Here is a 12,121-nt window from a genome sequence, read left to right as displayed (position 1 = left end):
TAAGGGAAGGGGTGAATACTTTACTAGGCCGGGGTATGGAAGGAGGGGGGGGGGGGAAGGGGAGTACTACTCAAAGCTATTTTCTGTTTAAGGACATTTCGTGAATATTTTTTGGAGGGGGTGGGGCAGACAAATATTGGGGTAGGGATTGCATTCCTCTTCCCTTTAAGTTCACCACTGTTTATGAGGAAGGCTGCAATACCAAGGCTTTTGCTGATTTTCAAGTGCACTTGTTGCATTTTGTCACGTCAGATAATGTTTTGGAATGCCTTTTACTGCCTGACTTAAAATTGCCAGTGTCAAATCAATCAAATAAAAATAAATACTTAAGTGTCTCATTTGACTGCTTTGAAATCACGTATCCGTGGCAAGAAAAGAAGCAGACTAGGACAGAATATTTTATATTCCTAGGAAGAAAAAAAAAGAAAGTAATATACAATTTAAGGTCTCACCAACTCTACTAAAACACATCAAATGTTTCTTGGGTGGCAATTAAGAGTTTCATGACCAAATACAGAACAGTGAAAAAACTTCCAGCCTCCACCTGGATTCGAACCCGGGCCTCCCGCCTTATATGCGGACACCCTACATATATATATATTTATATATATATATATATATATATATATATATATATATATATATATATATATATATATATATATATATATATATAATCTGCATTTTGGATGAGATTGCAAATGATAATAATCAGCATGACATTTATTTCTCTTTCTCGATTAATATCACACGATGCGACCTTTTGTGAACTGGAACGTTGTCACAAACCTATCATGCACAAGACAGAATATAAGTAAATATAAAATAGGAGAACGAGAGAGAGGGGTGGGAGAATTGTGTGGAGGGAGAGGCTGGAGAGAGAGGTGGGTGGAGGGAAAGAGTGAGAGGGTTGAATGCTCTTCGGTTGGTTTGTAAACTTTGGCACTTTTAGTAGTATTTCGTGCGTCCCAACACATAATCTTTTAAAATAAGAAAACGGTCACACTTTAACACAAACAGTTGACATTATGATGTCCAAATCTTGAGTAAATAATCGAACTTTGATAAAGAAGTCCAAATATTCAAGAAGAAATTTGAGATAAACAGTTGAAATTTCGAAAGAACAAGTCAGTTTTCCGAAAATTAAGCGCAATATTGAGAAAATTGTTGAACTTTCGAGAAACTATTTCGGAGATAAGATAAGTCCAAATTTGGAGATGAAAAGTTAAAATCTCCAACGTTCCATTTAGGCCACCGTAACACTACAAAACTTAAACTCCCAACCCCCCTCCCGCCTCAAAAAAAATTCCGCCGGAGTTCTGCCCCCTCACTGTCTTACGACATTGTTGTAACGTTTTTACCTAATTTCATTAAGGGAGTTACAAAGACCAAGAGACAATTAATACGTAAATGTAGACAATCATTTAGTTGACCGTTTCTCATTGAGGGTAATTTATCAGTTTATTTGACAGCTGCTCAGTGGCGTGCATAGGATTTCAAGAGTGGTGAGGGTTGTAGGAGGGGGGGGGGGGTTTCCCCGAGATACGATAGAGGGTGACCATGACCCCAGCCAATCCTTCCTCCTTTTGTCAGCCACTGATCTGACTCTTTGTTTGTATAAATGGATAGAGAATTCGGGAGCAATATGAGGACTTATTTTTTTTATGTGGGTGAAGGTCAAAGATTTCCAGATTTTTCCATAGTCATTTATATAGTTTTATATATGATAAAATGAGATATGTTGACCAGGTTTATTTTATTTTTAATAAATCAGAATTAATCATATGGAAAAGTAATCGTTTTTACAAGACTGGGAGTAAACTGTCCTACTGTGTGGCCCATGCGACTGGGAGAGGCGGGAAGACCCCCCCCCGTCCCCCTTCCCTCAGCTAGTATGTTGGAAAGGCCACGCCGTTTACTGTGAAAGTGATCCGTCACTACAGGTCTTCACTTGACCATGCATTTATTCCAGATATACGTTTAAGACAATTATATCGACATTCACCTAGCTGTTGATTTCCCTTGCAAAATTGGATTTTGATTTTAAGGTGTGTTCATGTGAGAGTGGGGGAGGGGTGGGCGTTAGAAATGATTGTGTCTGACCACCGATCATTATATCTGTCGCCACTTCGCAAAAGAATATTTCATTAAGAAATGGAATACATTCGAGTTAAATGTCAATTGTATTTTTTTAATTGGCTATTGCTACAGGGTGTCTCTGTTATTAATATCAGCTGAAGGAACATCTAACAGACTGCATTAATTCACATATCATACGTCCCACCACAAAGTCACTGCTTTTAAAGCTTAAAGGAATTAACACAAACATGACATAACAAACAAAACATAAATGCTTTTGTTCAAGTGTCAATGTGCATCAATTATGAAATCCCGTAGATTTCGTCTAAAAGCAATAACTACGCACAAATATGGAGATTACTATGCCTGCAGGAAAGAATGTGTATGCCGAGTAAAATGACTTCGGGAAGAGGATTAGAAGAAAAAAGAAAAAGAAAGTTAATTGTAACAGTAACGAGTTTCACTACCAAAGTATACTTTGTCTACTTCAAATTGTTGTTATTCCATGTTTCTTTTCCTTCTCCACATATCAATTAAAATTGATAATCAGTGCAAGGTAGCTGACAAATATAGGCGAAGTTGTTGTAGCTGAATACATCTGCCCATTTACCAGCCGAATGCAAGCCCGATGCTATGGCCGCGCGACTGTTAGGCCCATTGTTCGGCTCTCCAGGGAACCAGCCTGTGAAATCAACGTTTGATCCATCGGTCCAACTTTGCAAGTTGTTTTGGGATCCAACTTCCATTCCGATGTACACCTGTGGATCCCAACCGCCTGTATGCTGTTTAATGATAAAATCAGAATGTAATAAATAAATAAGTGTACATAAATAAATAAGTGTAATTAAATAAATAAATAAATAAATATATATATATATACACATATACATTTATATATATATACACTATATATACACTATATATACACTATATATACACTATATATACACTATATATACACTATATATACACTGTATATATACACTGTAAATATACACTATATTTACACTATATATCCTATTTATACACTATATATACACTATATATATACACAATATTTATACACAATCTTTATACAAAATAGATACACAATATATATATGAACCTCTGGACAAACAATCAGCTCCCATAGCCTAGTGGTTAGGGTGTCCGCGTACAGAGCGGGAGGCCCGGGTTCGAAGGCTGGAAGTTTTTTTCACTGTTCTTGATTCCAACTCATTACTATTTCATTTATATATGTATATATATATATATATATATATATATATATATATATATATATATATATATATATATATATATATATATATATATATATATATAAATATATATATATATATATATATATATATAAATATATATATATATATATATATATATATATATATATATATATTTATAGGCGTTAGTCACCTGTATTGAACGATACTAGTTCTGTTTTTGGTGACATATTTGCTCTACTCTAGAGGTCAAGCGTCAAGTGACAAGCGCCTACAGTGGAATTACGACCTTCCTTGCCGGTATTGAACCTCTGGACATACACTCAGCGTCCATATCCTACATACACACAAAAAATACGTTGGATAAGGTATACTTGCTTCAGAATCTTTTCATAATTTAAAGATTTTCAGCGTTTGACCGTGTACAAGTCGGTGCACCTGGCCATTGGTCTATGCACGTTATCTTCACAATATGAACAAGTGTTTATTTATTCAGTTACTTAGATTCCATTCCATTCCAACTTTTACCTCAAGAAATTCTAGCATAGAATAGCACATCGTCTGAATAATAAGTGTGTGGACTGATCGACTAGAATCTAGAATCTAGATCTACAGGAAAGTAGTGAGGGAATGTGGGCAAGACGATCACCTTATATTTCGCTGTTTTTGCTTTCAAGAGAGTAATGCGAATAAAGAGACTAATGGGGAGGGGGAGAGGGAGGGGGAGGAAGACAATACCCCTACCCTGGCAATACCTTTTAAGGAGAGAGAAGCATTTACACCCCACCCGGTGACTGTGCTGTTAAGCTCACAATCACTCTAGCTACCGGGTTCCTAGAGTCCTATAGGGCTTAGGGGCCACCCGTCTCCAATAGAATAGCACATCACCATTAGCTTATAGTATATATGTAGAAAGTATATTCATGTAAGGCAAACTTGTTGAGTTAAAACTTAGTTTTAAGGGGACTTTTGTTATGGACTGCATTTTCTCTTTCCAACCCATCGAGTATAATTCAAAATGAGATAACGATGGTTGCTAAGACACCTTTTAAAAATATTGATACATCTTTTTAGGCACGGTATAAGAAAACCGTGCGAGCATTTTATGAATTTGTTCAATTCTCGACATTTGTTCCTCCAGTTCGTTTTCATATTAGTACTAAACACATCCCTATAAGCATAAAAAGAGATTTCAAACATTTTTTTTTTTACAAAACATTTTTTTCGAAATGTTATTTTGAAATAACGCAAGTCAAGCTACCATTGTAGTGGTATTTAAGTATATCAAGCAGCATCGTCAATGGTTTGAGTGACTGTGTTTACCCCGAACCAGTGACGCGCGCATTGAGTTCAGAGGTGCATGGGGCGGCAGATTTTCCTACTGATTTAGGTAGAAGTATACGGGCCTTAATGGGAGGACAAGAGAGAGAGAGTGCGACCCTGGAGTAGGTGAATTGGGTTCCCATTGAAGGGAATCTGGGGATCGTCCGCAAGAAAAAAATATGAAAGGGTATACGTAAAGTGGTGCATTTTGAGGTATAGTAGACTATAAGTTAGATCTATATAATTCGGTATAAACGCAAGCTTGTGCTTACAAATAATCTTGAATTGTAAAAGAGATCCCCAACTGAAAACCCCCCTCCCACCAACTGACGTGGAGGTATGAGCAATGACACTCCTTCCCCACCTCTTTGTACACACCACTGTGCCGATGGACGGTTCAGTTATATGACCGCCGTAAGAACCATACCCGTTAGACGCGGGGTTGCGTATATCACGCTTTGTTTTCAGATATAGTTCAATATCAGTTACTATTGCTTCTACGTTAAATGTTGTCAATACTCACAGGTAAAGCTGCCCGAACCATATCGAAGAGAAAGTTTTGTTCTTCTTGGCTGTGAACAGATGCCAGATGACCACTGACAAGAACATTACCTTGGCAGTCAACGAGTTTCGCACTTTGACAGGCTGTCTCCGCGGCATCAAAGCTTTTGGGTTCAGCAGAAAACAATCTGTATACGAGATGGAATGTAGATATGTTTGTAATTATAATGTTCCATTTGGATCGCCGAGTGATTTGAAAGGATTGAAGAGTAGCAGAGTAGCAGTACATTACAGTTTTGGACCTTAGTGGGAGGGTGGGAGGGTGGGGGGGGGGGCGGGGGTTGGAACAATTCAAAAAATTACGGTATTGAAAAGCCAACTAATATATATCCCCTTTAATGGGTAATTTCAATTTATTGACGTAGTTGAAGTACATCAACCGTATTTCAGAGGTTACTATAAAATCAACCATGTTGTTTTCATCTCAAGTTAAACATGAAAAGTTGACCACAGCCTAACGCAGAAACATGTGCTGGAGCAGAAAATGTTGCAGACTCAAAGGTTCGAAAACCTTTAATCGGATAATGAGATTTGCAGTGGATTTTACCACCAAAGTTATCATAATACTGTAGTAAATATCCATCGCCTATCTTGAAATGTTTTATCTTCGTCATAGCCTACAGTTAAAGCATTCAGTGAGTAGCTTCCCCACACATGAGCAGTATCGTGGTTAGTTAATTAAGATGACATAATCATTGGCAGCGTTGTGACAGATTATCTAACAATAGGCCTTCTCGTTATTTAAAGCCAATTTTCATGAGTCAGAAAGGAATTGAATGTGCAGTTTCTTAGCAGATTTGGATCATCATCAACAAAATATTATTGGTGGTATTTATTCTTGGCAGACTGGCAACTCTCACTGCTGCTTCTCAACACGACAACGCATCATAAACAGATTACATCTCAACTGAGGCCTATATATGAAATGCTAGAGTTACAAATATATCTCATTTTGGTAGTACGACGTGTTGCCAGATTGCAGTAACATATTCACATAATCAAGTTTGCAGAAAGACACGAATAGATCATAAATAAATAAACATGATTACCTGTAACACTTTCCATTGAGGCCAGTCCATTTTGATGGACAAGCCGTCAAAGTACAGCCGCTGGAATGCGCAAACAACATGCAAGTGACAACGAGCAGAAAAACAGTGCGATACATCTTGGGTAGTAGTTGTTGGATCTTCAATTCGCGATGAATGAATGGCTTGAATGATTCCCAGTTCCTGGTTTTATCCGATAATATAAAACCATTATCGTTGATGAATGATGAAATGAATATGAAATGAAATGATGAAATGAATTTATATATATATATATATATATATATATATATATCCCTATAAATCCCTATAATGGAAAGCATACAATTTAGACTCTCAATTTCAAAATAAAAAAGACATGTAGTCATCACCTCTCTGCCTCTGCCTGTTGTGTATCATCCTGTTAGAATGACGATGTTACACAGTATTAACCAAATGCACTAATTGTTTTCCACTAAATATTACAATAGAACACAATTTCAAGTGCAATGAGATTTCCATGATGTCAAAATATCACCTTTTTTTTAGTGGTACATTACAAAATTTTTAAAGATTTGAGGCTTTCTTTGCAAATTAAAATTTAATGTAACTGCCTGAACTTGAAATGAATCAAACTAGAATATACCCAATTTGGTTTCAATCAAAAAAGAACCGCATACTAAGTATGAGAACTCTACATGTTTCCCTTCTTGAGTTATCGAACAGGTTTTTTTTGGGGTAATATTTACCTCTGTTGACTAACCTCAAGTGCCCCTCAACTGTCACCAAAACGTATAGATTTCTTTCACGCAAGGAGAGGCATTCACGTACTAATTATGAGATTTTCACTTCTCAAGATATTTTTTTGGAAAGGTGTTCACATTTGCCACTTCTGCTGACCAAGTTCCATCTAGTTTGTACTATTAATGGTTTATCCACATGGTACAAAGGATTTGCAAAAGATTCCCCTCTTGAAATAATTCATTTTTACCGCTGATTGCTGTATGTATCAAATGACTTTTGCCAACAACTAAAAATCAAAGGCTTTTCCACATTCTAGTTGAGTTAAGATATACCCAAGGATTTTGAATCCTTTCCGTGTCAAGATCGTGGATGAACACCAGCTTAAATCTAGCCTAAATCCTCTTTTTGGATGAGTATTCAGAGAATAATGACACAGTGGTATGAATTTGCTCTCAATCCTGCTCCCGGGACTGCCATTAAGCATGGTCAGATGCTGGGGCTACACTCTCGTCCCGGGCGGACAAGAGGGCAACTCCAGCAACTGACCACTTTCTCGAATACTGTGGTGGGCTAAGGCACCCCACTCGACATCACTTAGTTGTTTCCAAATCAAGTGAAGAACAGTAACAAACCCCTTTTCCCAATTCACAAACCAGAAAGAGTACCATTTTTGAATAGGTTAAAAGTATCTGGCTCCTGCTAGAATTTTGAACCAGGAACCTAAGGTATGTGAGGCGGACACTCTAACCGCTGAACCACGCCTTTGCATTAAAGTATCAGATCTCTTGATACTGGTCTGATACTAAAATATCGTATATTATAGTGTTACACACACGACAGACATATATACACATATAATTCAACAAACGGAGTGTTATACCCTCTGGGCATGTTTCCGCAGGCTCTCTTCGAAGGCTTGGTTTTGCTCTGTTAGGCTATATATATTTATGTGGTCTTAAAGTCCTTGTAGAAGTTCTCACTACCTGAACCCTAAAGACCATTTATGGTAGCATACGCCCATTAAATCACATAAGTAATGTGGTCTCTGAGTCTAGATAGAAGTTCATCAATTTTCCGTACCATGACCGCGCAGAGTTTTTGCTATCAGAGCCTGAAGTTTTCGCCACTTGTAAACAAACATCTTCATTCAGTAGTAAACAATTTTCGTACGCTGCTCCTGGGAAGCCTAAAGGGGTCTACAATTGGCACAATTGACCCGATTTTTGCACCACATGTACTTTTATTCATGCTCTTCAAAATTCAAGCCCCCAAGAAAGAAGATCCTAATTGATAACAGGTCAAAAAAGATGTTCTCATGCTCCTTTTTGGCACTTTTCCTGAAACAGGAGAACAATCGGGCGGATGGATATAAACTCTAATAGGAGTATGCCACCTGATACTTTAAGCTATGAGAACAATTTTAGAGGGCGCTGTCAAATTTGTGGTGCGTCTTTGTGGTAGCAGACTCAATATTAAATGCCTCATTGACTAATACACCGAATCATGAAAATGATGTGCTTTGTGTAGTCTTGTAATTCTCATATTAGGTGAAAGAAACCCCTTATCGCTGGATAACTGACAAGTTGGTCATTCATTGAACTTCACTTTCCCTTTACCATGATAATGTTAACATGGGAAAAATGCCTATGCTGCTCTTTTAAGACAGAAAGTTGTATCAATTTCCGCAGCAAATAAAGCTGACAGAAGCATGACTGCTATTTATCAGTACTTAACTTTTCATGCATAAGCCAACATACACACACACGCCCACGTTTGCATACTGAACCGTATATAAACATCACTAATTGCGAATATTTTTAGTGAAACATTTTGTTCTTCGATGTCTCTTCGGTATAGGCATATAAAGTAGAAATGTCATTGTTGTTTAGAACGGTTGTTTCTTCTTACAGACAACAATGGACACAGACGCATGAAATTTTACGTCAGAAGGTAAAACTCTGATGCAGAGAGTGATATTACCGAATAGGAAAGTCATTGCAACATGAAACGAGAGTTATAGGCCGACTAAGCGGATCGAGGCACTCCTCTGACCTCAAGTGACATTATCAACTTGTGTGAGTCATTCCAACCTCACGCAAATACTTGAAAACAATGGCACATGCCGACTGCTCGGGAACGGAAATTGAAACGAGTTTCCGTCGAGTCAAAAGTGACCTATACAAAGTCTTTCTGCAAGAAATGTAATAAAATTTACATATGTCAATGACACAAGGCAAGGCGTTCAATTTTGCTTTTCCATCACAGTACAGTTATCATCATCAGAGTAGGGAGTTATTACAAAACTCATTTTACACGATAGGGAAGCGGAATGGCGCCACCTATCCTACGCATGATTTTCGGTGTAATTAAAAATGTCTCAATTTTGGCAGAAAATTTGAAAAAATCATATAGCCTTACAAAATTGGGGGCTAAAATTCGAATTTCTCAGATTTGGTCAGGATACTCTTATAGCCACACAATATACGTTCAATGTGTTGTTCGTAAACTCGGTGAGGCGTTAAATTGTATGTTACCTCTCTTTCCAAGGTGTATGGAATATTCTGTCCTAGTCTGCTCATTTTCCTTGCCTATGATACGTGATTTCAAAACAGTCAAATCAAACCCTGTGTTATGCATAAATGTTTTCCGGTTTTGTGTTCCCCGGAAGTTGAAAGCTAAGGTATAGAAGGGTTCAATGTTGTAATCGTACATTTTTTCTTCAAAAATGAAACGGATGGTGATAAAATACTAACTGGTTATTGTATATTAATATATTTCATATGCGTTGAGTGCCCTCTTTAACAAGGTTCACTAAACGACCAGTGACAGAGCTTGGAAAGGTTTCCGTTAGGCAACTGGGACCTAGCTCTCCGGAAATTGAAAAATCGACTATTTTCACTTATAGTCCTTATTAAATCGATCGTAAATTACCTTTTCGATATTCTTATGGAATGATTACCATCGAAATTTTGGCCGAATCTTTCGTGAAACTATATAAACTGAGGAATGTGTGCATAAAAATTAACATGTTTGGATGTCTTCTAGATTTGATCGACAGAAAATATTTTTTTCTCGGGAAGATTCATTTCGAGCCAATAAATATTGACAAAACGCCGTTATCTTTAGATAGGGGGCATTTCGATATACCCAGACGTAAAGGTTTGCTTACCTCATACCCGTATTTAAAAAAAAAAAAACAAGGATTTTCATAACAATTTTGAAAGTCACCTCATATAAATCAGCATTGGACAACGGAGGCGAATATATATATATATATAGATTGATATATATAGATTGATATATATATATATATATATATATATATATATATATATATATATATATATATATATATATATATATATATATATATATATATATATATATATGAATATCATGAATATATGCCTTGATATATATATATATATATATATATATATATATATATATATGAAAATCATGAATATATGCCTACATTGTTTATTTCTCAAATATTGTATACAAGCTATTTAGTAGTAAAGTTTAGTGGTAATGCATATCTTTACGCCTGCGTGATTACCGCTACACCCATACCTCTCACCCATACCCCTCCTCAGCCCCCTACCCGATAATCAAATCCACCTATACCACTTCCATGTCAGCATGGTGTCCAGAAACCATGCCTCATGTTTTGCACTCCCCCCGCCCCCGCCCTTGACAATTTCTGGCTGCGCACCTAAATGATTACCACTACACCCATTCCTCCAATCCATGTCCCTCCTCACCCCCCCCCCTCCCCGATCATCAAATCCCCCTACACTACTTTCATGACACTACGGTGTCCAGAAACCATGCCTTATGATTCACCCCACCCCCTCCCTGACAAATTTCTGGCAATCGCATGCATGATTACCACTTCACCATACCTCCACATCCATGTCCCTCCTCACCGCCCTCCCCCATCATCAAACTTACACCACTTTCATGTCAGCATGATGGCCAGAAACCATGCCTTATGAGTTGCACACCCTTCCCCGTTGACAATTTTCTGACAACGTGCCTGCATGATATACTTCTGCACCCATTCCTCTCATCCATGCCCCTCCTCACCCCCTTCCTGATTATCAAATCCACCAACACCACTTCCAAGACACTACGGTGTTCAGAAACCATGCCTTATGATTCGGCATCCCACCTCCCCCTTGAAAAATTTCTGGCTATGCGCCTGCGTGATTACCACTACACCCATACTTCCCATTCATGTCCCTCCTCACCCCGCTCCCCCACCCTCCCTGATCATCACATCCACCTACACCACTTCCATGACACCACGGTTTCCAGAAACCATGCCTTATTTTATTCGGCCTCCCCCCTTGACAAATTTCTGGCTGCGCGTTCATGATTACCACTACACCCATACGTCCGGCATGCATCCCCCTCCTCACCCCCGCCCCTCCCCGATCATAGCACCACGGTTTCCAGAAACCATGCCTTATTATTCGGCCTTCCCCTTTGACAAGTTTCTGGTTATGCGCATGCATAATCACCACTACACCCATACCTCCTATTCATGCCTCTCCTCACCCCCTCCCCGATCATTAAATCCATCGACACCACTTTCATGACACCACTGAAAGAAATGCGATCCCTATACGTGTGACTTTACAATTCCATATATGTGTATATGAATACTACCTGGCATACTACCTATATCTCCCATACGTAATAACACTATAATGTTCCTTTGTTAACATATATCTCATAAAAGGGATATTAAATGACGTTTGGGCATAGGTTAACCACAAGGGTTATACACATTCATTACCGGTCACAAAAAGGCCCTTAGAGGTATGCACTCTATATATGTGTTGCTTTGTGGTTGGTGTTCACCAATGTAACCCAACATGCTCCTACCGTGGGATTTGATCACATGACCAAAATGTAAGCCTATACCCCAATTTGTAGGATGTTAACCTATGTCCGGATCCAGTGGTATATATATATATATATATATATATATATATATATATATATATATATATATATATATATATATATATATATATATATATATATATATATATATATATCAGCGTCCATATCAACTAGTATCGTTCGATACAGGTGACATACGACTACAGTGGAATTACGACCTTCCTTACCGGTTTCGAACCTCTGGACATAAAATCA

General features: G+C 37.8%; 1 protein-coding gene across 1 annotated transcript; it reads right to left on the bottom strand.

Moving 5' to 3' along the window:
- Positions 1-1,592: 1,592 nt before the first annotated feature.
- On the bottom strand, positions 1,593-6,398 carry LOC139971437 (lectin 1-like). Its single transcript, XM_071977911.1, has 3 exons — positions 6,233-6,398; positions 5,146-5,311; positions 1,593-2,861 (listed from the first exon to the last, which is right to left on the bottom strand). Exons 1-3 carry the CDS (start codon positions 6,346-6,348, stop codon positions 2,613-2,615), a joined length of 531 nt encoding a protein of 176 aa, XP_071834012.1. The 5' UTR covers positions 6,349-6,398; the 3' UTR covers positions 1,593-2,612.
- Positions 6,399-12,121: the final 5,723 nt, after the last annotated feature.

Source organism: Apostichopus japonicus, chromosome 8, assembly GCF_037975245.1.
Source record: "Apostichopus japonicus isolate 1M-3 chromosome 8, ASM3797524v1, whole genome shotgun sequence".
In the NCBI taxonomy this organism is placed as follows: Eukaryota; Metazoa; Echinodermata; class Holothuroidea; order Aspidochirotida; family Stichopodidae; genus Apostichopus; species Apostichopus japonicus.
The sequence above is the reverse complement of the archived record's forward strand: the minus strand, read 5'-3'. Positions and strand labels throughout refer to the sequence as shown.

Excerpts from the sequence above, each read along its gene's own strand:
- LOC139971437 (XM_071977911.1), bottom strand. The coding sequence starts at position 6,348 with ATGTATCGCACTGTTTTTCTGCTCGTTGTCACTTGCATGTTGTTTGCG. Across the intron at positions 5,312-6,232 it reads CTCAATGGAAAGTGTTACAG|ATTGTTTTCTGCTGAACCCA; the intron begins GTAATCATGTTT and ends TCTCGTATACAG. Across the intron at positions 2,862-5,145 it reads TGGTTCGGGCAGCTTTACCT|CATACAGGCGGTTGGGATCC; the intron begins GTGAGTATTGAC and ends ATCATTAAACAG.